This window comes from Harpia harpyja, chromosome 19 (genome assembly GCF_026419915.1).
Source record: "Harpia harpyja isolate bHarHar1 chromosome 19, bHarHar1 primary haplotype, whole genome shotgun sequence".
Classification (NCBI taxonomy): domain Eukaryota; kingdom Metazoa; phylum Chordata; class Aves; order Accipitriformes; family Accipitridae; genus Harpia; species Harpia harpyja.
Window position 1 is genome coordinate 20,873,632 of NC_068958.1, and position 27,593 is coordinate 20,901,224.

Sequence of the window (27,593 nt, forward strand, 5' to 3'; positions counted from 1 at the left end):
CCCAACAAACGCACGAGGGGAGTATTATTGCACCTACCTGTGGGTACTTGTGGGTTATAAAGCACAAAGTATTCCACTTGGGCAGTCTCTCTTGCTGCTCTACTTTGTGCCTTTAATCGCTTACAAAAGTATTAAAGATGCTTAACGCCCCCCCTGTTTATTACGACAGTCAGATCACAAGGAAGGCAGAGCACCAGGAACTACGTGTTCTCATCCCCCCGTCAATCTGTCAGCCTTACCCCAGCTGCAAACAGCTGCTGATGATCTACCTGCTTGTTACCGCACTCCACTAGGCTGACAGCGCCCTAGGTGTCACAAGTTACATAGACAATGCTGCGTTATGATGCGTATGCAAACCACCCATCGGGTCGTCTGAAGCACAGAACAAGCTCTTGCTAACACATCTCATCTCTGGATGAGAATCTGAAGCCAAGTTGTCCAAAGCTGAAGCAGAAGAGTCAGAATTTCCACTCTTTACATTTGTTTTAGTCAACTCTACCTGTTAAATACTGTCTGAACATACATACACATACCTGTTTATACACACACCAAGAGCGAGTGACGATAAAGTCAGCAAGAGTGATAGTAAAGATTAGAATGTGGGGCTATTTGCCACAGCAGACTGCATAAAAAGTCTCTCATTTTGAGGGAACCCGTAAAAACAAAAGATCTACAGAACAGTTTGATGAATATGCCTTCAAGGCTGATGCTTTAGAACACGAGTGATTTTAGGGCCAGCACACAAACAGGCATGCCTATGTACACGCGTACAGTATAAACGTATCTATACACACGAGCGTGCACAGCATATGTTGTATGATATCCCTATCGAGAGCAACTCTTAGCCCTAATCAGACACGCAGAGTTGCAATCAATTAACAGCAGGAAGACAGCAGATCGAGGATACAGCAAGCTTTGAGAGGCAGGGAAATGCTTCCTTTGCAAGTGGCGTGGCTGCACGGTACCAAGAATTTGGAATTACTTTGATTTTAGGAAAGAATTTGTTTTCTTTTTACATCAGAGCCAATGCTACAAGTTTGCCATCGTACGCTGTTCTCTAATCCATATATCCATCATCACGCATTGCAGCAAGATCACGGAAGGTTTGAAAAGATGGCTTAGGTCCAATTTGACAGCTGATGATTTTTTGGTGCCTCCAGAGCTGAAACTGATCTTCTTTAGCCACAAGCAGGTTTTTTGGATGCAAAGTCAGATACTTTGATTCTTACTGTTCTGAAGATACTAAATGCCACAAAACCTGCAGCCACACCAGATAAAGCTCAAATTCAAGCGGTTCTGACGCCTTCCATTCAGATGCTGCGCATTTCTGTGCAAGTATTTCTGACGCTTTTGGACAAAACGGCATGAAATAGTTCTTACAGCTTAATAACAAAAGGTTGGAACCTTCTACTCACACAAACACTAGCGGATTTTCCAGGATTTTCTTTTTTCCAGCAGGGAATTTTCCCAAATCTGAAATAAAGAGAGGACAAGTTGGGTTCTCATGTTAGTTTCTGGGTTTTGACTGCTTGGCAAAGGGAGTTGTTATGGGTTTGTGTGGCGGGGTTTTGGTAGCAGCGCAGGGGCTGCAGGGGTGGCTCCTGTGAGAAGCTGCTCGAAGCTCCCTCAGCTCGGAGTCGGACCCGCCTCTGGCCCAGGCCGACGCAATCAGCGACAGTGGTAGCGCCTCTGGGATAAACTATTTCAGAAGGGGAACCTGCAGCGAGCAGGGGGATTAGGAATGTGAGAGGAACAGCTCTGCAGACACCGGGGTCGGGGGGCAGGAGGGGCACCTGAGGAGGTTGATGCCCCTGCAGCCCCTGGAGGCGAACGGTGGAGCAGAGGCCCCCCAAGATGGCCGTGGCTCCATGGGAAAGCCCGCGCTGGAGCAGCGTGTGGCTGAAGACCGGCCCGCGGAAAGGACCCACGCCAGGGAAGTTCGGGAAGAACTGAAGCCCGCGGAAAGGACCCACGCCAGGGAAGTTCAGGAAGAACTGAAGCCCGCGGAAAGGACCCACGCCAGGGAAGTTTGTGAGGAACTGCAGCCCGCGGCAAGGACGAGACCTTCCTGAAGGACAGTCTCCTGTGGGAGGGACCTCGCGGTGGAGCAGGGGACGAGCGCGGAGTCCTCCTCCCCCTGAGGAGGAAGGAGCGGCAGAGACAACCTGTGAGGAACCGACCCCAGCCCCCATTCCCCGCCGCCGGGGGAGCAGGGAGAGAAACCCGGGAGTGGAGTTGAGGCGGGAAGGAGGGAGGGGTGGGGGGCAGGTGTTCGCAGGTTTGGTTTGACTTCCTAATATCCTTGGCTTCTTTGGATTTGTAGTAAACTACATTGATTTTGTTTCTTCCCCAAGCTGAGCCTGTCTTTTGCCCGTGACCATAAGGGGTGAGTGATCTCTCCCAGTCCTTACCTCGACCCACGAGCCTGCCTTATGTTTTCTGCTCATCCCACCGTGGCCCGGGGCGGCAGGGGGAGAGGAGAGTGAGCAAGCGGCTGCGTGGTGCTTTGTTACCGGCTGGGCTTAAACCACAACAGGAGTAAGACCAGTTGTTAAGTGCAAGGTTTTCTTCCCTTCTTCAGTATTGATGGGACTATTCACTTTTGACCCTTAGCACCTTCAAAAACAGGCTCTTGTGTCATACAGATTCCTACGCATCTCCTGCTAGAAATTACTGGCGCTCCTTCAGGTAGAAGTCTGACAAGAAACATTCTTCCAAATGTGTTGCTGATGCCATTGATAATTAAATTAAATTTCAAGCACGATTTCTGCAGTTTGCACAAGCCAACGCTTAAATGGGTGGCAATTAAGGGACACTGCTTTGCCCAGCAGAGGCATTCCAATACAAATCAGGAGGAATTCACGGTCTAGAAGGCGCCATTTCTTTTCCCTAGGAAGTGAGAGACACCTGTATAGTGCAACTTTACTACATTCACCACCATGGGGGGAACAAGAGAAATCCCCTCAGACCTAGCTCTTTTCAGTGCCCAAGCAGCTCAGCATTTTGCGTGTTGCCTTCCATATTCCTGAGCAGGAGTTCGACTGGACCCCTCCAGCCACCCGGGCTGCAGAAAACGTGCAGCGCAGTCCATCCGTTGTTCCCCACATTTGAAAGACAAAGACTCGCCTCAGGCAGAGGCAGATTCTTTCTCCTTCACGTTCAACAAAACCACCAGCTCAGGAAACAGCAGGAACCGAGACCTAGCCAGTATCTGCTCACTGTACTCCAAACTCAACACTCTTCACACCTTTTGTGCTTTAAAGCCTTGCTACGGGGAAGGCTCACGCAGCCAGGATTCAGGCATCGCTCGGGTTACACAGACACACTGACACACCCAGCTCTTTCCTTGGTTTTGCTTTGGAGTGAATTTCCTCTGCGTCGTCCGGCACCAAGTTCATATATTCATCAAAGCCCTAAAAATCAGCAACAAAAGCCGTCGGTGAGCTACGTCCCCTGCTCTAAACTTCAGCAACAACGACACAAACTATCGTGAGCTGTGCTGACGTGGGCTGGACAATTAAGACTATTAATTGGAGAGGCACGAGGTCTTGCCACCCCCCATGCTAGTTTTTCCTGACAGGAAGAAACAGTTTTATCAATTTGAAGAACAACCAACAAAAACCCCAAGCCAAAGACATCCTGATACTCACAATGATGCAGCCTTCTAGCCCCATGTTCACTTGCTCAGAGAGCCACACCTGGATCCTGGACCTCTGCAAAATGATGGAGGGGGAGAGCACAACAGGAACATAAACACTCCACACAATTTTGTTCTCTCCTGTGCATTAACAACTCCTTGCTGCCGATAGCTTCGTAACACTCGAGGCAGTAACTCTCACGCGTGGTTTCGGTTACATCCTCGGTCATTTTTAAGGTGGTAGACTATTTTGGAAATACTCTCTGCCTTCACTGGCGAACACGCAACAGCACAGGCTTTAAAGACTGTCACGGAAAACATCCCTGCACACCCAACTGCAAGAGCAAACGCCTCTTACAAAGGTAACCCCTTAAGGTGAGGAGGAAAAACGCCCAAATCGGAACTAGTTGGTCTTCTCACGGATCGCAACGACAGCAAGTTCTTCAGTTCAACAGGAACCGGCTCCAAAAACCCCATCCTGAACTCGGAAAGACCCCTCCGGCGTGCCGCCCCGCTCCCCACACGGCTCTAAGGGCCCTGCGCAAGAAGCACCGGGACGTTCCTCTCACACGGGGCCGAAGCCGCGGCAGCCCGGCGGTACTCACGTTCTGCAGGTAGCGGAAGATGAGGATCTGGAGCGGAGCGTTAAGGACGCCCCACAGACAGACCACGCACCCACACCCTTCCTGCGCCAGGGTTCGTTAAAAACCCTGTTAAGTGCTGTCATGGGGAACAGCTCAACTACCGGCGAAGGCGGAGGAGCCCAGGCTACGTTTAATACAGGACCTTCAGGAGAATACGAATATAAGAGGGAAGAATAAAATATTTACAGAAACCATGGCGTACACCAAACCCCGTCTCCACGGGCAGAGCCTAGGCCGGGGACAGCGAAGGCTGACGACGGAGCAGGAGGAGGGAAGCAGCGAGGGGGAAGCCTTCCTCGCCGGGCTCTCGCGCGCTCTTCCTCTCTCCCGAAGTCTGCGCAGAAGTCTCAGCGGGAGAAAGTCCTGCAGCAGGATAAAGCGTCGGCAGCTTGGGGCTGGGTGACCCTTCTGGAGCCGGAACAGCAGTTTGCTCAGTTGTGGTTTCAGACCTTTCCTCTAGGAACTAAGACAGCACAGTGGATTATCAAAGCACACGAGCGTTTTCTCCCAGAGAGAAAGTATTGACAATCAACTCCGACAACCGATTTTTCCTCTGCCAGCAGCAAATGCCTGAGGGCCCCCGCAGCTTCACAAATCCTCGTAGGAAGAGAAGAGACTCAAGTTCTTCAAAAATTTAAGAAAATCATTCAAAAGGTAGCTGCTAGGGAAAACGATCCCTGGTGGCAGGGTACACAATAGACCCCAGTCTCAGCTGTCTTCTGCAGGGTCACAAATTCAGACCGCACCTCTGACCTGCAGGGAAGTTCAGGACAACTGAGTGCAGATACTGCCAATTTCTACCAGTTCACCTGTGCTTTAAGACTCATTGCAAAGCCTCAGCTCGAAAAAGAATCACCTCTGGGTATCCAACAAAATAATCAGTTGCAATTTATTTCTTTCTTTCTTTATTTTCAGCCTTAAGACTATGCGGTTCAGATGTCCAGCATTTCAGCAAGTTCCATGAGGAGCTCATCCTCATCCTTCTCTGGGTCCGGGTCAATTATGTCTTCCAGTTTGCCTCCTGAGATTTCCCAAAGAAACTTCTCAAAGTCGTCTTCTACAGAGAAGGGGGCTTCCCAGGCCCCTGTGGAGCTCAGCTGCTGTGTCTTTACCGCTACTTGTGAGGAAGCTGAGGTCGAGCTTGTGACCTCTGACTGTGCCACAGAGTCTGCCTGGCTTCCAAGGTGCAGTTCAGGACTTGGAAGAACAAGAAAGAGAGCAAATCAGTGTATGACATTCCTTAAGCAGAGACATGTTTTCTGCAAGCCAGCTCTTAAAACGGTAGTTAATCCCTCCTACACCTCAGCCTTACACAGGGATTGTTATTCAATTAACCTGGGGCTACTTTTAGAGCCCAATGTATCAGCAGGTACATTTTGCAGTTTGGGGATTTATCCGCGAAGACACAGCATCTGGGGTCTGGCAAAGAAGGTTCCATTTTTGTAGCCAGAGGTACTTGGCCACCTTTACTAATTTGACTGCAAAAAGGTTACCAAGTCAACCTCTGCAGGCGTTCAGAAAACCCAAGAAGCCACTGAAAAGCTGTACCAACTTGCAGCATTTTCAGACAAGAATCTGAATAAGCAGTCCAGCCAGCTGCTAGAAGCTTATTCTTTCAGACAAATTTTTCCTCTGCTGGATTTTGGCATGAATTATCTCAAAACTCTAATTTTTCCACGTGTGAAAAAAACCACAACTCAGTTTCACGTGAAAGGCACACTGATCAAGAAAAAGAACAAGTTGTGGTTGTTACCTGGCTTGGGGTTTTTCTCTCCCACGTATGGAGAGGAGGCTGTCCTCTGGCAAAGCCGGAACAATGGCCTAGGAAGAAGCAAGGTGGTTTTTATGATACACAGGTCAAAGACTGCTTTGCAGATTCTTCCTCCACTGCTTCTCCTCTGGCATTGCTGAGCCCTAACCAAAATACAGAACCAGGGCACACCTGAAGAAAAGTTAGTATTCCCTTAAAGTTTACTAACGACCTTGGGTCTTCCTAAAGAACACGGCATTAATGGACGTAGCAGAGCGTTATGTAAACACTGCCATTCACCTCGTAAAAAGCAGAAAGGTACTACAAGCGTCCTGTCGACCACTTCTGGATTTAAAAGGGAACAGAGAGCCGGAGAACATTTCAGTCTTCCACCTGTTCTCCAAGAGGAGGGTACAACTTGGGCATCAATTTTACTAGGGACCCACTACTGCCTCAGTCGCTGTCCTTACCACAGCTGCTTTTTTAGCTGAAGGCTCCTTCCCGTCGCCACCAGTGGCACTCAATGGCTTCACAGCCGCCACGGCAGAGGGATGACTCTCGGCTGCCTTACGTTTCAGTGGCTGCTTTGTGGGGAAGGTGGCTTTCCCATCCAAAGGCTTCAGGCACACCTTCCGTTTGGCTAGAGGAAAAGGAAGAGAGAACTGATACCGTCTTGCTCTGCCTCAGGGGGAAAAAAAACCAACAAACAAACAGGTTCTCTTAACAGTCCCACAATCCTTCTAGGTAAGTGTACTTAGCCAGCAGCTAAAGAGGACAGCTTCAGCACTCGAGCAAGAGGAATCAGGCAGGTGTTTTTAAATTAACTTTTAGGGCTGTATGAAAGCTCATGGAAAGGAAAAAGGTGAAGGCATACTTAATAGCCAGTTCTTATCTGTCTCTGTACTGGTCTGCTCAGAGGACAGTCCTAGCCTCTCCTTCAGAGACCTGGGGACTTGAACTACAAGAGAGAACAGGAAAAGTTAGGCAGACTGCATAAATCTCCATTTGGTGTTCGCATTTCGAAATGAGACCCATCACTTCACTGGGATTCAGAGCTACCTCGAGCCCTCAACCAACGCGCAAAAAGAACCGTTAGAAGAAAGGACAAACAGCAAACCTAAACAGAAAATCTGTGCATCAAATCCAGATGTCTGCTCAGTAGCCGTACCTCTCTTTGCTGCTTTGTCAGCACTATCCAGAACCTCTGTCTTCTTCCCCAGCCTGTCAGCAAGGTTGCGCTTTAGCGGAAGGACACTTTTACCAGCTTCACAAAGAGAGAAAACAAGCAATACTTTAAGAACGTTTCTCTGGAGGAGGATTTTAGAACAGTCAGCCACAAACTTCAATGCTTCCAGGGATCTTTGCTTATATTTGTCTTTCAGCTGCTAACCAAATTTGCCACTTCTGCCGTCAATACACATCTCTGCCAAAATGTATTTTCCTCCTGCACGCAGCAAAAATACCCTTAAATATAGTTCACGTTTAGATGAGGGCACCCGAACAACGGCTCACAAAAAGCTCTTACCTGTGGAGGCTTTCCGTTTTCCCATCCTCTCGCCAAGGTTCAGTTGAATCACAGGCTCCTCCCCTAAAACAAAGAATAATCTCTTCAGTGCACACAAACCAGTAGCCAGTAAAAGCATTGTCCTTCTAGCCCACGTCCCAGCAAAAGACACTCTTCTGGTAGCCAAACAGAAACGAGTGACTACGAGTAGTAGTAGTGCCACACGTTTTTTGCCTTTCCAAGGAATTTGTGCAGATCTGAACACCACCACTTATACACAGACTCGTATCGTGCTACTCTCCGCAAGTGCCACCGTCAGCCTCGTCAATGCTTCAAAAATTGGCTACTTGTATAATACCATCTTCTATAGGTCTTCCCTTTCATTACTCCCCGGGTTTTCCGGTTATCCCCTTACTTGCATACCGACACTTGTATTGACAGTAGCCTCTCTCTCTGCTGCTGCTGCACTTAACCCAACCACTACTTCTGCCACATGCTGTCCACACATTAGCTCATTCACAAATCTCACTCAACTTCAGGAACATGAAAGTCCAATTAAGCACATTGGAGAGTCTGTAAGATGCTGTAATACGTGAAGAGCTACGGCTTCATGTCAGGCTGATAAAAAACACTTCTGGATCTTTTATTGCAATACAACAAACTCAGCACCTACAAATGCCAAATATTTGCAATCAAACCAGGGCCTTTAAGCATAAAAGCAGGGTTTTGATTAGAAAAGGCAGCACCAGCAGGCTAACGTGTCTGAATTATCTTAATTATTACTTAACCTTGTGGTTGAGGAGCTATGAAATGGAAACAACAGTATTCACTATAAGTAGGGGATATTAACTCACCACCTTGCTTTTTTGTTTTTTCCTTTAGTTTCTCCAATTTGATTTCTTCAAGTGTTTTTATTCCAAAATTTAAATTGTCCTCTGAAAACAGAAAATCATTAATGAAGCTGAGGCCTAAAGGCACATGTTGAAGAGCACACATCCTCAAGCTTCTTACACCTCAGAACCCTTCCAAAGTCTTCCAAATAAACCCTCTCAACACTCCCCACAAGTAAAAAAAGCCATAGAACGGATGGGCATTTTGGTAAGCAATTGGCACCCCTCCTCCCATCCTACAGAGTAAAACCTGCACTTTTAAGCGTTTTAATCCATCTACATGATATTCGATTCCTCTGTCGTTAGACATGGCTTCCCACAGTGTTTGAAAGGACGCATTTGCAGGCATTTAAGCTCCACGCTGTGGCTCTATTTTGTTTTACAAAAGTCAACAAGGAGGAGTTGACCTGTCTGACCCAAGGGACATACGACATTATTAGACAGGAATGAGCTCATGGAAATAACTGACTCCATCCAGCTACCCTATGTTCTACCGTACTTTTAGAACATAGTGCTTTGGAGTTAATCGTCAAGTTCTCCTTCCAATCCATCCTACTACAGCTGCTAGAATACCTTGCTTTGTATTAGCGCTGCATTTCCTAGTGGAAATTATCCGCGATCCACTAGGGGCTTCTGTTGCCGGTTGCTGGACAGCTGTTTTAGTTTCACCTCCTTCTTCAGAAAGCTGGTCTGAAAGTCCAAAATAAACCTATTCAGTTAGGGAGCAGGGATTATACAAGACGTTTCATGCTTATGTAGCTCGTACAATGACGTTTCAGTCCACGGTTCACATTCTGTTCGTATTCTTAACTACAAGCAACTGTTTGTAGGAGGGTTTTTTTAAACAGCTATATTGACTTGACAAGCTCATATAAGCAAGAGCTATACCGGGGAAAAACTATTTAAGAGTCCAGACTCTCGTCCGTAGCTTTAAACGCTACACAGTTCAGGCATTCTCTCATTTATACATTCACCTCCAGTAGAAATGCCTTCAGGAAGTAAAAAGTACCCATCTTCATCATCATCTGCAGCATTGATTACAACTGGAGGATGCGTAGGACTTGGGACCTTTTCAGAGTTTTCCGCTTTCATCACCCCCCTCAGCTGCGGAGAGGGATTTGACTGGACAGAAAGTTTGTTTTGCTGCAGTGACGCCTGAGCCATTTTCACAGCATCTTCTGCAGACTCAGGGGGACTTGGAAGCGTAGCTAGAGGAAGACGAGGATCATCTCTCATTTGGCCATGTAAAACTTTCACCCCAACCTTGCACTCACTGTCTAGATAGGGTAGATAAGGTACATAACCCACCTGGCTACTGAATTCAGAGTTTCCTATTCCCCACCCCTACGAACACACTAGGAACAACGGCTTCCCTTCACACACTAATCTCGCCACCCGACCATCCAGAAAGGATTAAATGAAGGGAAAGCAACCTGAAGTGCAAAGATCACACAAAGCACAGAGAAGCTGAGCATGAAAGAAAAAATTACATACCAGAATTACAGTCCGTTTAGCTGAGAGCCTGCGACTGCACACTTCTCCCTACACTCATCAGTGAGCAGTTACCTGATGCCTTCTACGGCATTGTACCCACTCCTAAGTAATATTCAAAATTAATTCTTTAATGCTGAAAGAAAAAGGACCCAAGAAACTCACTTTTGCTTGGCGGGAAGAAGCGTCCGTCGACATAACGTCCTTTCGTGTGACGGAACGCACAGTTGGATTTTTGACAGCCAGCTGGTTGATTCTCCCAGTAGCAAGGAATCTCACTGCGTTTTTTCTGAAGACAGAAAGAAATAAAAGCTCATGGTAACACTCGCCTGAGATTTGCTAAGAGACATAGTTACACGTCATGCCAGAGACAGGGCTATTGCAGTGCACTGCGGAAACATCATTCCAAAGGGCAGTTTATCACTGAAAGCATTTCAGGGCAGATCGACAAAGTTTGCGTAAGCTGTAACAACTACATATTATCCAGCTTTCCTGTCATTCCGTTGGAGAAGATGGGCGGCTCTCACACATCAGTTCAGGGTGGGTTAAACTAAGACAACGTGCAAAATACTGGGATTATTCAGAGGGAAAAAATGCCTTAAATTGCCTAGCTTGAATCTCTCTCAATTTACCTTTCAGAGCCTTATTTCCTTCCCATCTTCTCCCTCCCCACCCTGTGCTACCCCAAGACCTCAGAACAACGTCAGCACCTAATACAAAAATGTCTTGCTGAGATATACCTAAGAAATTGATTTTTCTTCCCCCAAATTCCTCCCACCCCCCTCCAAGTAACACAAACCAGTATCATTTTAAAGCAAGTAAAGCTATCACGTACAAGCACATTCAGTCTACCGACAGCAAGGAAAAATGCTTTCAGGGATTTAGTTTGAGAACACATCTTTAGGCAAACACTCACTTCGACTTCCATGTGTCTGAACCTGCAGCTAGTCCTGAAACAGCGACCCTCCCGCCACAGCCTGCACACTCTCTCATTGCCCAGAGCAGCCTCACAGTGGCGGAAGGAACAGCTGTCTCCCTGTAACCAAAAGGAAATCAACAAAAAGGAAATTAAAACAGTACAGCCTAAAAAATTATCCATGCTAGCAGAACTGGAAGCAGAATCTAACTGCTTATTCAGTTAACAGAAATCTGGATGTCCCCTCCCCCTCTGCCCCCTCCTCTCCTAAAAACTCAACAAGAAACCCCAAAGCAAAAGAAGCCCAAACATACCTTGTTACAGGTGGAATAGAAATAGAAGTAGCAGTCGTCTCCTTGCTTAGACATAATCGACACTCTGAGAACGAGCTCAGGTCCTAAGGGTTCGCTCTCAACAGGGACTTCCTCCAGTCCTGGCAAGAGCTGGCTTCGCTCTTTCTTGGACTGAAAGTCTCCTGATGGCTTGATCAGTCAAATCTTCTTTTTCAAAGTAACCCTAAAGAAAGGTATCAGTAGGTGAAAAAGAAGAAACAGTCCTACTCCCTGGCCTAACCTTCCAGCTTGCTGACCTGCCTTTATCCTGTACCAAAGACCAAGAAGGGAACAAAACTTTGTTTTGCACCCCAACAAACGCACGAGGGGAGTATTATTGCACCTACCTGTGGGTACTTGTGGGTTATAAAGCACAAAGTATTCCACTTGGGCAGTCTCTCTTGCTGCTCTACTTTGTGCCTTTAATCGCTTACAAAAGTATTAAGGATGCTTAACGCCCCCCCTGTTTATTACGACAGTCAGATCACAAGGAAGGCAGAGCACCAGGAACTACGTGTTCTCATCCCCCCTGTCAATCCGTCAGCCTTACCCCAGCTGCAAACAGCTGCTGATGATTTACCTGCTTGTTACCGCACTCCACTAGGCTGACAGCGCCCTAGGCGTCACAAGTTACATAGACAATGCTGCGTTATGATGCGTATGCAAACCACCCATCGGGTCGTCTGAAGCACAGAACAAGCTCTTGCTAACACATCTCATCTCTGGATGAGAATCTGAAGCCAAGTTGTCCAAAGCTGAAGCAGAAGAGTCAGAATTTCCACTCTTTACATTTGTTTTAGTCAACTCTACCTGTTAAATACTGTCTGAACATACATACACATACCTGTTTATACACACACCAAGAGCGAGTGACGATAAAGTCAGCAAGAGTGATAGTAAAGATTAGAATGTGGGGCTATTTGCCACAGCAGACTGCATAAAAAGTCTCTCATTTTGAGGGAACCCGTAAAAACAAAAGATCTACAGAACAGTTTGATGAATATGCCTTCAAGGCTGATGCTTTAGAACACGAGTGATTTTAGGGCCAGCACACAAACAGGCATGCCTATGTACACGCGTACAGTATAAACGTATCTATACACACGAGCGTGCACAGCATATGTTGTATGATATCCCTATCGAGAGCAACTCTTAGCCCTAATCAGACACGCAGAGTTGCAATCAATTAACAGCAGGAAGACAGCAGATCGAGGATACAGCAAGCTTTGAGAGGCAGGGAAATGCTTCCTTTGCAAGTGGCGTGGCTGCACGGTACCAAGAATTTGGAATTACTTTGATTTTAGGAAAGAATTTGTTTTCTTTTTACATCAGAGCCAATGCTACAAGTTTGCCATCGTACGCTGTTCTCTAATCCATATATCCATCATCACGCATTGCAGCAAGATCACGGAAGGTTTGAAAAGATGGCTTAGGTCCAATTTGACAGCTGATGATTTTTTGGTGCCTCCAGAGCTGAAACTGATCTTCTTTAGCCACAAGCAGGTTTTTTGGATGCAAAGTCAGATACTTTGATTCTTACTGTTCTGAAGATACTAAATGCCACAAAACCTGCAGCCACACCAGATAAAGCTCAAATTCAAGCGGTTCTGACGCCTTTCATTCAGATGCTGCGCATTTCTGTGCAAGTATTTCTGACGCTTTTGGACAAAACGGCATGAAATAGTTCTTACAGCTTAATAACAAAAGGTTGGAACCTTCTACTCACACAAACACTAGCGGATTTTCCAGGATTTTCTTTTTTCCAGCAGGGAATTTTCCCAAATCTGAAATAAAGAGAGGACAAGTTGGGTTCTCATGTTAGTTTCTGGGTTTTGACTGCTTGGCAAAGGGAGTTGTTATGGGTTTGTGTGGCGGGGTTTTGGTAGCAGCGCAGGGGCTGCAGGGGTGGCTCCTGTGAGAAGCTGCTCGAAGCTCCCTCAGCTCGGAGTCGGACCCGCCTCTGGCCCAGGCCGACGCAATCAGCGACAGTGGTAGCGCCTCTGGGATAAACTATTTCAGAAGGGGAACCTGCAGCGAGCAGGGGGATTAGGAATGTGAGAGGAACAGCTCTGCAGACACCGGGGTCGGGGGGCAGGAGGGGCACCTGAGGAGGTTGATGCCCCTGCAGCCCCTGGAGGCGAACGGTGGAGCAGAGGCCCCCCAAGATGGCCGTGGCTCCATGGGAAAGCCCGCGCTGGAGCAGCGTGTGGCTGAAGACCGGCCCGCGGAAAGGACCCACGCCAGGGAAGTTCGGGAAGAACTGAAGCCCGCGGAAAGGACCCACGCCAGGGAAGTTCGGGAAGAACTGAAGCCCGCGGAAAGGACCCACGCCAGGGAAGTTTGTGAGGAACTGCAGCCCGCGGCAAGGACGAGACCTTCCTGAAGGACAGTCTCCTGTGGGAGGGACCTCGCGGTGGAGCAGGGGACGAGCGCGGAGTCCTCCTCCCCCTGAGGAGGAAGGAGCGGCAGAGACAACCTGTGAGGAACCGACCCCAGCCCCCATTCCCCGCCGCCGGGGGAGCAGGGAGAGAAACCCGGGAGTGGAGTTGAGGCGGGAAGGAGGGAGGGGTGGGGGGCAGGTGTTCGCAGGTTTGGTTTGACTTCCTAACATCCTTGGCTTCTTTGGATTTGTAGTAAACTACATTGATTTTGTTTCTTCCCCAAGCTGAGCCTGTCTTTTGCCCGTGACCATAAGGGGTGAGTGATCTCTCCCAGTCCTTACCTCGACCCACGAGCCTGCCTTATGTTTTCTGCTCATCCCACCGTGGCCCGGGGCGGCAGGGGGAGAGGAGAGTGAGCAAGCGGCTGCGTGGTGCTTTGTTACCGGCTGGGCTTAAACCACAACAGGAGTAAGACCAGTTGTTAAGTGCAAGGTTTTCTTCCCTTCTTCAGTATTGATGGGACTATTCACTTTTGACCCTTAGCACCTTCAAAAACAGGCTCTTGTGTCATACAGATTCCTACGCATCTCCTGCTAGAAATTACTGGCGCTCCTTCAGGTAGAAGTCTGACAAGAAACATTCTTCCAAATGTGTTGCTGATGCCATTGATAATTAAATTAAATTTCAAGCACGATTTCTGCAGTTTGCACAAGCCAACGCTTAAATGGGTGGCAATTAAGGGACACTGCTTTGCCCAGCAGAGGCATTCCAATACAAATCAGGAGGAATTCACGGTCTAGAAGGCGCCATTTCTTTTCCCTAGGAAGTGAGAGACACCTGTATAGTGCAACTTTACTACATTCACCACCATGGGGGGAACAAGAGAAATCCCCTCAGACCTAGCTCTTTTCAGTGCCCAAGCAGCTCAGCATTTTGCGTGTTGCCTTCCACATTCCTGAGCAGGAGTTCGACTGGACCCCTCCAGCCACCCGGGCTGCAGAAAACGTGCAGCGCAGTCCATCCGTTGTTCCCCACATTTGAAAGACAAAGACTCGCCTCAGGCAGAGGCAGATTCTTTCTCCTTCACGTTCAACAAAACCACCAGCTCAGGAAACAGCAGGAACCGAGACCTAGCCAGTATCTGCTCACTGTACTCCAAACTCAACACTCTTCACACCTTTTGTGCTTTAAAGCCTTGCTACGGGGAAGGCTCACGCAGCCAGGATTCAGGCATCGCTCGGGTTACACAGACACACTGACATACCCGGCTCTTTCCTTGGTTTTGCTTTGGAGTGAATTTCCTCTGCGTCGTCCGGCACCAAGTTCATATATTCATCAAAGCCCTAAAAATCGGCAACAAAAGCCGTCGGTGAGCTACGTCCCCTGCGCTAAACTTCAGCAACAACGACACAAACTATCGTGAGCTGTGCTGACGTGGGCTGGACAATTAAGACTATTAATTGGAGAGGCACGAGGTCTTGCCACCCCCCATGCTAGTTTTTCCTGACAGGAAGAAACAGTTTTATCAATTTGAAGAACAACCAACAAAAACCCCAAGCCAAAGACATCCTGATACTCACAATGATGCAGCCTTCTAGCCCCATGTTCACTTGCTCAGAAAGCCACACCTGGATCCTGGACCTCTGCAAAATGATGGAGGGGGAGAGCACAACAGGAACATAAACACTCCACACAATTTTGTTCTCTCCTGTGCATTAACAACTCCTTGCTGCCGATAGCTTCGTAACACTCGAGGCAGTAACTCTCACGCGTGGTTTCGGTTACATCCTCGGTCATTTTTAAGGTGGTAGACTATTTTGGAAATACTCTCTGCCTTCACTGGCGGACACGCAACAGCACAGGCTTTAAAGACTGTCACGGAAAACATCCCTGCACACCCGACTGCAAGAGCAAACGCCTCTTACAAAGGTAACCCCTTAAGGTGAGGAGGAAAAACGCCCAACTCGGAACTAGCTGGTCTTCTCACGGATCGCAACGACGGCAAGTTCTTCAGTTCAACAGGAACCGGCTCCAAAAACCCCATCCTGAACTCGGAAAGACCCCTCCGGCATGCCGCCCCGCTCCCCACACGGCTCTAAGGGCCCTGCGCAAGAAGCACCGGGACGTTCCTCTCACACGGGGCCGAAGCCGCGGCAGCCCGGCGGTACTCACGTTCTGCAGGTAGCGGAAGATGAGGATCTGGAGCGGAGCGTTAAGGACGCCCCACAGACAGACCACGCACCCGCACCCTTCCTGCGCCAGGGTTCGTTAAAAACCCTGTTAAGTGCTGTCATGGGGAACAGCTCAACTACCGGTGAAGGCGGAGGAGCCCAGGCTACGTTTAATACAGGACCTTCAGGAGAATACGAATATAAAGAAGGAAGAATAAAATATTTACAGAAACCATGGCGTACACCAAACCCCGTCTCCACGGGCAGAGCCTAGGCCGGGGACAGCGAAGGCTGACGACGGAGCAGGAGGAGGGAAGCAGCGAGGGGGAAGCCTTCCTCGCCGGGCTCTCGCGCGCTCTTCCTCTCTCCCGAAGTCTGCGCAGAAGTCTCAGTGGGAGAAAGTCCTGCAGCAGGATAAAGCGTCGGCAGCTTGGGGCTGGGTGACCCTTCTGGAGCCGGAACAGCAGTTTGCTCAGTTGTGGTTTCAGACCTTTCCTCTAGGAACTAAGACAGCACAGTGGATTATCAAAGCACACAAGTGTTTTGTCCCAGAGAGAAAGTATTGACAATCAACTCCGACAACCGATTTTTCCTCTGCCAGCAGCAAATGCCTGAGGGCCCCCGCAGCTTCACAAATCCTCGTAGGAAGAGAAGAGACTCAAGTTCTTCAAAAATTTAAGAAAATCATTCAAAAGGTAGCTGCTAGGGAAAACAATCCCTGGTGGCAGGGTACACAATAGACCCCAGTCTCAGCTGTCTTCTGCAGGGTCACAAATTCAGACCGCACCTCTGACCTGCAGGGAAGTTCAGGACAACTGAGTGCAGATACTGCCAATTTCTACCAGTTCACCTGTGCTTTAAGACTCATTGCAAAGCCTCAGCTCGAAAAAGAATCACCTCTGGGTATCCAACAAAATAATCAGTTGCAATTTATTTATTTCTTTATTTTCAGCCGTCAATCAGTTCACCAATTTCCATGAAGAAGTCATCCTCCTCATTCTCTGGGTCCACATCAACTTCATCTTCCAGTTTGCCTCCTGAGATTTCCCAAAGAAACTTCTCAAAGTCGTCTTCTACAGAGAAGGGGGCTTCCCAGGCCCCTGTGGAGCTCAGCTGCTGTGTCTTTACTGCTACTTGTGAGGAAGCTGAGGTCGAGCTTGTGACCTCTGACTGTGCCACAGAGTCTGCCTGGCTTCCAAGATGCAGTTCAGGACTTGGAAGAACAAGAAAGAGAGCAAATCAGTGTATGACATTCCTTAAGCAGAGACATGTTTTCTGCAAACCAGCTCTTAAAACGGTAGTTAATCCCTCCTACACCTCAGCCTTACACAGGGATTGTTATTCAATTAACCTGGGGCTGCTTTTAGAGCCCAATGTATCAGCAGGTACATTTTGCAGTTTGGGGATTTATCCGCGAAGACACAGCATCTGGGGTCTGGCAAAGAAGGTTCCATTTTTGTAGCCAGAGGTACTTGGCCACCTTTACTAATTTGACTGCAAAAAGGTTACCAAGTCAACCTCTGCAGGCGTTCAGAAAACCCAAGAAGCCACTGAAAAGCTGTACCAACTTGCAGCATTTTCAGACAAGAATCTGAATAAGCAGTCCAGCCAGCTGCTAGAAGCTTATTCTTTCAGACAAATTTTTCCTCTGCTGGATTTTGGCATGAATTATCTCAAAACCCTAATGTTTCCACGTGTGAAAAAAACACAACTCAGTTTCACGTGAAAGGCACACTGATCAAGAAAAAGAACAAGTTGTGGTTGTTACCTGGCTTGGGGTTTTTCTCTCCCACGTATGGAGAGGAGGCTGTCCTCTGGCAAAGCCGGAACAATGGCCTAGGAAGAAGCAAGGTGGTTTTTATGATACACAGGTCAAAGACTGCTTTGCAGATTCTTCCTCCACTGCTTCTCCTCTGGCATTGCTGAGCCCTAACCAAAATACAGAACCAGGGCACACCTGAAGAAAAGTTAGTATTCCCTTAAAGTTTACTAACGACCTTGGGTCTTCCTAAAGAACACAGCATTAATGGACGTAGCAGAGCGTTATGTAAACACTGCCATTCACCTCGTAAAAAGCAGAAAGGTACTACAAGCGTCCTGTCGACCACTTCTGGATTTAAAAGGGAACAGAGAGCCGGAGAACATTTCAGTCTTCCACCTGTTCTCCAAGAGGAGGGTACAACTTGGGCATCAATTTTACTAGGGACCCACTACTGCCTCAGTCGCTGTCCTTACCACAGCTGCTTTTTTAGCTGAAGGCTCCTTCCCGTCGCCACCAGTGGCACTCAATGGCTTCACAGCCGCCACGGCAGAGGGATGACTCTCGGCTGCCTTACGTTTCAGTGGCTGCTTTGTGGGGAAGGTGGCTTTCCCATCCAAAGGCTTCAGGCACACCTTCCATTTGGCTAGAGTAAAAGGAAGAGAGAACTGATACCGTCATGCTCTACCTCAGGAAAAAAAAAACAAAACAACAAACAAACAGGTTCTCTTAACAGCGCCACAACCCTTCTAGTTAAATGTATTTAGCCAGCACAACTACACTGCCTTTTCCCGGATTCTCAGCACTATCTTCCACACCGTTAACTCTGTTTACCAACAAGCCATAAAAAGGAGCAAAACAATTACAAAAAGGAGCCAGAGTTACAACGTGAAAATTGTCACCCTCTGCCTTTCTTTCAAAGCATGACCTAAAGTAACTCTTTAACATACAGTCAACACTTACTTTCAGCTTTCCATTCCAGAAGTTGAGCTGCCCGTTTCCCTGGTGATACGGCAGCACCCTTTCCTGGGCTTTCAACCCCATCTCCCGGAGATTTCACCAATATCCTCTTTGGAAGCTGATAAGCTGACCCTGAAACCACACTGGATTCAGGACTCCCTGATGCTCGACTTTTATCCTTGATTGCCTGTTCAACAGGAGATGGCACAGCAGCTGCTTCCTTCTGAAGCTTCTCTTCTTGGCGTTGCTTCAGCTGCCGCTTCTCCCACATTATCTCTTCAAGGCTCTTCACTTGAACTTTGGAATTAGTTGCACTCTGATCAGAGGGCCGGAAAGAAACAAAAGAAGAGGACTAAGAGGACAAAAATCTATGGAGATTTCAGTAAGAAAATCTGAGTAGCAATCCCTCCGACATAGCTCCATGTGGAACAGAGCATGTTAATACCATTCAGATCTGACATTTTTCCCCATAAAACGTTGCCTGTAACCTGTAACAGGATCCATGCTTTGCTATGGAAATAGTTTCAAAAGCCTACAATTCCCAACACAGCAAGCTTCTTCAATAGAGCAGAAGACTCTAGCTGTAATCTATTACATTCTTTTTCAGCAACAGGAAGTCATACAAGCTCCCCCAAGACAGCATTCCCTGGCAGACTGACTTCCTCTAATACAAACCTCTAGCCTTTTCTATTAAAGTTCTTAGCCCAGGATTTTAAGATCTCCTTCTTCCAGTCTCACAGAGAAAGTCACGGAGAAGAAAAACATTAACCTCGCAGATTTTATCTGGTGCTAATAGGGTTTCTTATTCGTTGTCAGGTATAATAAGATTAATTCAAAGCTTGGGGTTTAACACGTTGTCTGGAAATGCTATTGAAAGTGACAGGACTTGCGACATCACTGCAGCGCTTTCCAAATGCAGAAAGGTAGCAACACACTCAAACTGGGAGCATGCAGCAAGTTACAAACAAAACATAACAAAATGTATCAAAAATTGTGTGAATAGATAGATGTATGTCTTCACAAAGGACTCACCTCTGCGGGTGCAGAGACAGCTTTGGGAAAAGGCTTGCTCAATTCCACTATCTTCTTTTCTTCTCTTCCAGGTGCTGCGAAACAAGCAAAAAAAAAACCAAAAACCCCACATCATTTTGTCAACAGCAGAAATAAAGAAACCTAGTTACCTCTTAACGATATCTTTAGTGCTCTGCCAATTTTGACAAAAACTGGCCCTCACATTAAGAAGTTGATACATGCTTTGCAAACATAGATACATCAATAACTAAGTTAAACAACGCATATGCCAAAGAGGAAGGTAAGCCTGGATTCAGCCCAGGGAAGATCCCATACCACAAGCGGATGGCAGAAAAAAACAGAAGCAAGAAACTAGGCTACAAAGCTCCTCAGTGGAAGAATTTTCCAGTGGGAAATACAGAAAACCATCACGTGATTCACGGAAAATAATATGGTTGCATATTCTGGCACTTCCTTGCCTTCTGACTTCGTAGCCTTAAACTCTTCTACCCTCTACTATATGCAGAAGGAAAAAGCAAAGCAAATCCTGAGCAAACTGAATTTGCTTGACAGGGGAAGCGCTTCACCAGGGCAGGTACCAAATCACCTTATTACCTATTAGCTTTGTGATCCGTAACAACCTCCTCCCTGTCGGGGCAGGTTCAGGTTGTGCTGGTGGAGCTGGCACTTTTCCTCCACTCTGCTGCATCCGCAGAGCTTTCTCCCGCTTGATTTCTTCCAAGGTTTTAACACGCACTTCTCCTGCTGGCTTGGCTTTACCTGCCGGCTCTGCCGGGCGCACTTGGCTGAGCACAGACGGAGCAAGTATGCTCTGCTTCTTGGGTTTCCTCTCAACTTTTGTCTCGGTAGGAAACTCTTCTGGTTTTCGCTTCTCTCCTTCCAATCGCTTGTGGTTTTTTTCAGCCAGGGATCCTGAGAAAGTTTTCACACGAACTGCAGGGGAAGGTCTTGCCCCCGAGCTGGGATCTTCTGTTTTACAACGTCCTTCAGTCTGGGGTTTCCCTTGAGGTTCTCCTCGTCTCCGATGAGCTCTCTCAAGTCGAATTTCCTCCACTGTTTTCACATGGATCTCTCCTGCTGGCTTAGCAGCCTTCTCTGTCATCATCAAAAAAAGAGAAGCACCAACATTTAAGGAGAGTCCAGCAATATTTAAAGTCTCCAAAATCTGTCACAGGACTAAGGAAAACTAGGTTTGCGTGATCGCAAGAATGCATCTTAGGACAGCACCATTCTGCACGGTATTCTCCTCCTTTAAGCCACTTTTAGTTTGAAAACTAGTGCTATCCGGAGAGAGTTGCGACACAAAAAGCATTAGTCTATTTTATTTTGTTACTTTCTCAGACCATTGTCTCTCTGTTCACATCTCAAACTCCTGCTCCTGGTAGTGCTTCTGTCCTACTTCTGCGTAAGCATACAGCAGGTTCTGACGGCTCACAGCAGTTTTCAAGCGGAAACCTTGATGAGGCAAAAGTGGAAAACACCCCCCCACCCCTAGAGCCAGATCTCTGACAGTGGCTAAACAGGACAGCTTCAGCACTTGAGCAAGAGGAATCAGGCAGGTGTTTTTAAATTAACTTTTACGGTCACATGAAAGTTCATGGAAAGACAGAAGGGGAAGGCATACTTAATAGCCAGTTCTTATCTGTCTCTGTACTGGTCTGCTCAGAGGGCAGTCCTAGCCTCTCCTTCAGAGACCTGGGGACTTGAACTACAAGAGAGAACAGAAAAAGTTAGGCAGACTGCATAAATCTCCATTTGGTGTTCGCATTTCGAAATGAGACCCATCACTTCACTGGGATTCAGAGCTACCTCGAGCCCTCAACCAACACGCAAAAAGAACCGTTAGAAGAAAGGACAAACAGCAAACCTAAACAGAAAATCTGTGCATCAAACCCAGATGTCTGCTCAGTAGCCGTACCTCTCTTTGCTGCTTTGTCAGCATTCTCCAGAACCTCTGTCTTCTTCCCCAGCCTGTCAGCAAGGTTGCGCTTTAGCGGAAGGACACTTTTACCAGCTTCAGAAAGAGAGAAAACAAGCAATACTTTAAGAACGTTTCTCTGGAGGAGGATTTTAGAACAGTCAGCCACAAACTTCAATGCTTCCAGGGATCTTTGCTTATATTTGTCTTTCAGCTGCTAACCAAATTTGGCACTTCTGCCATCAACACACATCTCTGCCAAAATGTATTTTCCTCCTGCACGCAGCAAAAATACCCTTAAATATAGTTCACGTTTAGATGAGGGCACCCGAACAACGGCTCACAAAAAGCTCTTACCTATGGAGGCTTTCCGTTTTCCCATCCTCTCACCAAGGTTCAGTTGAATCACAGGCTCCTCCCCTAAAACAAAGAATAATCTCTTCAGTGCACACAAACCAGTAGCCAGTAAGAGCATTGTCCTTCTAGCCCACGTCCCAGCAAAAGACACTCTTCTGGTAGCCAAACCACAGAAACGAGTGACTACGAGTAGTAGTAGTGCCACACGTTTTTTGCCTTTCCAAGGAATTTGTGCAGATCCGAACACCACCACTTATACACAGACTCGTATCACGCTACTCTCCGCAAGTGCCACCGTCAGCCTCGTCAATGCTTCAGAAATTGGCTACTTGTATAATACCATCTTCTATAGGTCTTCCCTTTCATTACTCCCCGGGTTTTCCAGTTATCCCCTTCTTTGCATACTGACACTTGTATTGACAAACCACTTCTGGATCTTTTATTGCAATACGACAAACTCAGCACCTACAAATGCCAAATATTTGCAATCAAACCAGGGCCTTTAAGCATAAAAGCAGGGTTTTAATTAGAAAAGGCAGCACCAGCAGGCTAACGTGTCTGAATTACCTTAATTATTACTTAACCTTTCGGTTGAGGAGCCATGAAATGGAAACAATAGCATTGGCTATTACCTTGCTTTGTAGACAGAGTCACAGTTCTCACTACCGTCCGTACAATTTCCTTTTCTGGCACAGGAACAGCCCGAGATTGGAGCGGAGGAACAGAAACTCCTGAAGGACCTTCTGATCAGAGCAAGCAAAACATAAGGATGTTTAGGGAAAAAAATAAAACCAACAAAAAACCAACCAACCAACCAAAACAGAAGAACTATCACAAAGACCAAAGACATTAGTTATCCATTACTGTCAAACACACAATGACCACTGCATGTAAATAAGAGAAATGAGCAATTTCCCTCTGATTTGCCCTTGGAATTCCAATCTAGAATATCAGCTGTTTGAGTTTAAGAAAACAGACTGCACGGCAAAGTAGCTCAAGGCCTGCAACTAAGCATGGAAGTCTGTCACTCAAGCAGCTCTCAGCTGCATACACCTCCCAGTCTGAACCCAACAGCCCCCCAAAATTTCCTTTCTCGTGCCAAGAATTGTATTCACCAGTGCATAGCCAGCTATCCAGGTAGTATCAGAAGCTTAAAAACAAAAACAAAAAAAACAAAAGGATGAAGGTGAACAGAAGGCAGAAGGATAAGAAAGTAAGGGATATTAACTCACCACCTTGGTTTTTTGTTTTTTCCTTTAGTTTCTTCAATTTGATTTCTTTAACTGTTTTTATTCCAAAATTTAAATTGTCCTCTGAAAACAGAAAATCGTTAATGAAGCTGAGGCCTAAAGGCACATGTTGAAGAGCACACATCCTCAAGCTTCTTACACCTCAGAACCCTTCCAAAGTCTTCCAAATAAACCCTCTCAACACTCCCCACAAGTAAAAAAAGCCATAGAACGGATGGGCATTTTGGTAAGCAATTGGCACCCCTCCTCCCATCCTACAGAGTAAAACCTGCACTTTTAAGCGTTTTAATCCATCTACATGATATTCGATTCCTCCGTCATTAGACATGGCTTCCCACAGTGTTTGAAAGGACACACTTGCAGGCTTTTAAACTCCACGCTGTGGCTCTATTTTGTTTTACAAAAGTCAACAAGGAGGAGTTGACCTGTCTGACCCAAGGGACATACGACATTATTAGACAGGAATGAGCTCATGGAAATAACTGACTCCATCCAGCTACCCTATGTTCTACCGTACTTTTAGAACATAGTGCTTTGGAGTTAATCGTCAAGTTCTCCTTCCAATCCATCCTACTACAGCTGCTAGAATACCTTGCTTTGTATTAGCGCTGCATTTCCTAGTGGAAATTATCCGCGATCCACTAGGGGCTTCTGTTGCCGGTTGCTGGACAGCTGTTTTAGTTTCACCTCCTTCTTCAGAAAGCTGGTCTGAAAGTCCAAAATAAACCTATTCAGTTAGGGAGCAGGGATTATACGAGACGTTTCATGCTTATGTAGCTCGTACAATGACGTTTCAGTCCACGGTTCACATTCTGTTCGTATTCTTAACTACAAGCAACTGTTTGTAGGAGGGTTTTTTTAAACAGCTATATTGACTTGACAAGCTCATATAAGCAAGAGCTATACCGGGGAAAAACTATTTAAGAGTCCAGACTCTCGTCCGTAGCTTTAAACGCTACACAGTTCAGGCATTCTCTCATTTATACATTCACCTCCAGTAGAAATGCCTTCAGGAAGTAAAAAGTACCCATCTTCATCATCATCTGCAGCATTGATTACAACTGGAGGATGCGTAGGACTTGGGACCTTTTCAGAGTTTTCCACTATCATCACCCCCCTCAGCTGCGGAGAGGGATTTGACTGGACAGAAAGTTTGTTTTGCTGCAGTGACGCCTGAGCCATTTTCACAGCATCTTCTGCAGACTCAGGGGGACTTGGAAGCGTAGCTAGAGGAAGATGAGGATCATCTCTCATTTGGCCATGTAAAACTTTCACCCCAACCTTGCACTCACTGTCTAGATAGGGTAGATAAGGTACATAACCCACCTGGCTACTGAATTCAGAGTTTCCTATTCCCCACCCCTATGAACACACTAGGAACAACGGCTTCCCTTCACACACTAATCTCGCCACCCGACCATCCAGAAAGGATTAAATGAGGGGAAAGCAACCTGAAGTGCAAAGATCACACAAAGCACAGAGAAGCTGAGCATGAAAGAAAAAATTACATACCAGAATTACAGTCCGTTTAGCTGAGAGCCTGCGACTGCACACTTCTCCCTACACTCATCAGTGAGCAGTTACCTGATGCCTTCTACGGCATTGTACCCACTCCTAAGTAATATTCAAAATTAATTCTTTAATGCTGAAAGAAAAAGGACCCAAGAAACTCACTTTTGCTTGGCGGGAAGAAGCGTCCGTCGACATAACGTCCTTTCGTGTGACGGAACGCGCAGTTGGATTTTTGACAGCCAGCTGCTTGATTCTCCCAGTGGCAAGGAATCTCACTGCGTTTTTTCTGAAGACAGAAAGAAATAAAAGCTCATGGTAACACTCGCCTGAGATTTGCTAAGAGACATAGTTACACGTCATGCCAGAGACAGGGCTATTGCAGTGCACTGCGGAAACATCATTCCAAAGGGCAGTTTATCACTGAAAGCATTTCAGGGCAGATCGACAAAGTTTGCGTAAGCTGTAACAACTACATATTATCTAGCTTTCCTGTCATTCCGTTGGAGAAGACGGGGGCTCTCACACATCAGTTCAGGGTGGGTTAAACTAAGACAACGTGCAAAATACTGGGATTATTCAGAGGGAAAAAATGCCTTAAATTGCCTAGCTTGAATCTCTCTCAATTTACCTTTCAGAGCCTTATCTCCTTCCCATCTTCTCCCTCCCCACCCTGTGCTACCCCAAGACCTCAGAACAACGTCAGCACCTAATACAAAAATGTCTTGCTGAGATATACCTAAGAAATTGATTTTTCTTCCCCCAACTTCCTCCCACCCCCCTCCAAGTAACACAAACCAGTATCATTTTAAAGCAAGTAAAGCTATCACGTACAAGCACATTCAGTCTACCGACAGCAAGGAAAAATGCTTTCAGGGATTTAGTTTGAGAACACATCTTTAGGCAAACACTCACTTCGACTTCCATGTGTCTGAACCTGCAGCTAGTCCCGAAACAGCGACCCTCCCGCCACAGCCTGCACACTCTCTCATTGCCCAGAGCAGCCTCACAGTGGCGGAAGGAACAGCTGTCTCCCTGTAACCAAAAGGAAATCAACAAAAAGGAAATTAAAACAGTACAGCCTAAAAAATTATCCATGCTAGCAGAACTGGAAGCAGAATCTAACTGCTTATTCAGTTAACAGAAATCTGGATGTCCCCTCCCCCTCTGCCCCCTCCTCTCCTAAAAACTCAACAAGAAACCCCAAAGCAAAAGAAGCCCAAACATACCTTGTTACAGGTGGAATAGAAATAGAAGTAGCAGTCGTCTCCTTGCTTAGACATAATCGACACTCTGAGAATGAGCTCAGGTCCTAAGGGTTCGCTCTCAACAGGGACTTCCTCCAATCCTGGCAAGAGCTGGCTTTGCTCTTTCTTGGACTGAAAGTCTCCTGATGGCTTGATCAGTCAAATCTTCTTTTTCAAAGTAACCCTAAAGAAAGGTATCAGTAGGTGAAAAAGAAGAAACAGTCCTACTCCCTGGCCTAACCTTCCAGCTTGCTGACCTGCCTTTGTCCTGTACCAAAGACCAAGAAGGGAACAAAACTTTGTTTTGCACCCCAACAAACGCACGAGGGGAGTATTATTGCACCTACCTGTGGGTACTTGTGGGTTATAAAGCACAAAGTATTCCACTTGGGCAGTCTCTCTTGCTGCTCTACTTTGTGCCTTTAATCGCTTACAAAAGTATTAAAGATGCTTAACGCCCCCCCTGTTTATTACGACAGTCAGATCACAAGGAAGGCAGAGCACCAGGAACTGCGTGTTCTCATCCCCCCTGTCAATCCGTCAGCCTTACCCCAGCTGCAAACAGCTGCTGATGATTTACCTGCTTGTTACCGCACTCCACTAGGCTGACAGCGCCCTAGGCGTCACAAGTTACATAGACAATGCTGCGTTATGATGCGTATGCAAACCACCCATCGGGTCGTCTGAAGCACAGAACAAGCTCTTGCTAACACATCTCATCTCTGGATGAGAATCTGAAGCCAAGTTGTCCAAAGCTGAAGCAGAAGAGTCAGAATTTCCACTCTACATTTGTTTTAGTCAACTCTACCTGTTAAATACTGTCTGAACATACATACACATACCTGTTTATACACACACCAAGAGCGAGTGACGATAAAGTCAGCAAGAGTGATAGTAAAGATTAGAATGTGGGGCTATTTGCCACAGCAGACTGCATAAAAAGTCTCTCATTTTGAGGGAACCCGTAAAAACAAAAGATCTACAGAACAGTTTGATGCTTTAGAACACGAGTGATTTTAGGGCCAGCACACAAACAGGCATGCCTATGTACACGCGTACAGTATAAACGTATCTATACACACGAGCGTGCACAGCATATGTTGTATGATATCCCTATCGAGAGCAACTCTTAGCCCTAATCAGACACGCAGAGTTGCAATCAATTAACAGCAGGAAGACACCAGATCGAGGATACAGCAAGCTTTGAGAGGCAGGGAAATGCTTCCTTTGCAAGTGGCGTGGCTGCACGGTACCAAGAATTTGGAATTACTTTGATTTTAGGAAAGAATTTGTTTTCTTTTTACATCAGAGCCAATGCTACAAGTTTGCCATCGTACGCTGTTCTCTAATCCATATATCCATCATCACGCATTGCAGCAAGATCACGGAAGGTTTGAAAAGATGGCTTAGGTCCAATTTGACAGCTGATGATTTTTTGGTGCCTCCAGAGCTGAAACTGATCTTCTTTAGCCACAAGCAGGTTTTTTGGATGCAAAGTCAGATACTTTGATTCTTACTGTTCTGAAGATACTAAATGCCACAAAACCTGCAGCCACACCAGATAAAGCTCAAATTCAAGCGGTTCTGACGCCTTCCATTCAGATGCTGCGCATTTCTGTGCAAGTATTTCTGACGCTTTTGGACAAAACGGCATGAAATAGTTCTTACAGCTTAATAACAAAAGGTTGGAACCTTCTACTCACACAAACACTAGCGGATTTTCCAGGATTTTCTTTTTTCCAGCAGGGAATTTTCCCAAATCTGAAATAAAGAGAGGACAAGTTGGGTTCTCATGTTAGTTTCTGGGTTTTGACTGCTTGGCAAAGGGAGTTGTTATGGGTTTGT

At 46.7% G+C, this 27,593-nt stretch overlaps 2 protein-coding genes across 2 annotated transcripts; both read right to left on the bottom strand.

Annotated features, from left to right (window-relative positions):
• Nucleotides 1-5,212: 5,212 nt before the first annotated feature.
• Nucleotides 5,213-11,200, bottom strand: LOC128154245 (zinc finger CCCH domain-containing protein 11A-like). Its single transcript, XM_052814510.1, has 9 exons — nt 11,147-11,200; nt 10,833-10,952; nt 10,082-10,205; nt 9,415-9,633; nt 8,999-9,115; nt 8,397-8,470; nt 6,502-6,666; nt 6,035-6,102; nt 5,213-5,478 (listed from the first exon to the last, which is right to left on the bottom strand). The coding sequence occupies exons 1-9, from the start codon at nt 11,198-11,200 to the stop codon at nt 5,214-5,216; spliced, it is 1,206 nt and encodes a 401-aa protein (XP_052670470.1). The 3' UTR covers nt 5,213.
• Nucleotides 11,201-16,664: 5,464 nt separating this feature from the next.
• Nucleotides 16,665-25,784, bottom strand: LOC128154246 (zinc finger CCCH domain-containing protein 11A-like). Its single transcript, XM_052814511.1, has 14 exons — nt 25,731-25,784; nt 25,417-25,536; nt 24,667-24,790; nt 24,000-24,218; nt 23,584-23,700; nt 22,975-23,055; nt 22,375-22,485; nt 21,743-21,805; nt 21,386-21,481; nt 21,092-21,175; nt 20,062-20,562; nt 19,468-19,541; nt 18,439-18,751; nt 16,665-16,753 (listed from the first exon to the last, which is right to left on the bottom strand). Exons 1-14 carry the CDS (start codon nt 25,782-25,784, stop codon nt 16,665-16,667), a joined length of 2,046 nt encoding a protein of 681 aa, XP_052670471.1.
• Nucleotides 25,785-27,593: the final 1,809 nt, after the last annotated feature.

Excerpts from the sequence above, each read along its gene's own strand:
- LOC128154245 (XM_052814510.1), bottom strand. The coding sequence starts at position 11,200 with ATGTCTAAGCAAGGAGACGACTGCTACTTCTATTTCTATTCCACCTGT. Across the intron at positions 10,206-10,832 it reads TCAGACACATGGAAGTCGAA|AAAAAACGCAGTGAGATTCC; the intron begins GTGAGTGTTTGC and ends TTCTGTCTTCAG. Across the intron at positions 9,634-10,081 it reads CTTCTTCCCGCCAAGCAAAA|CTACGCTTCCAAGTCCCCCT; the intron begins GTGAGTTTCTTG and ends GTCTTCCTCTAG.
- LOC128154246 (XM_052814511.1), bottom strand. The coding sequence starts at position 25,784 with ATGTCTAAGCAAGGAGACGACTGCTACTTCTATTTCTATTCCACCTGT. Across the intron at positions 24,219-24,666 it reads CTTCTTCCCGCCAAGCAAAA|CTACGCTTCCAAGTCCCCCT; the intron begins GTGAGTTTCTTG and ends ATCTTCCTCTAG. Across the intron at positions 23,701-23,999 it reads GTACTTTTTACTTCCTGAAG|ACCAGCTTTCTGAAGAAGGA; the intron begins GCATTTCTACTG and ends TTGGACTTTCAG.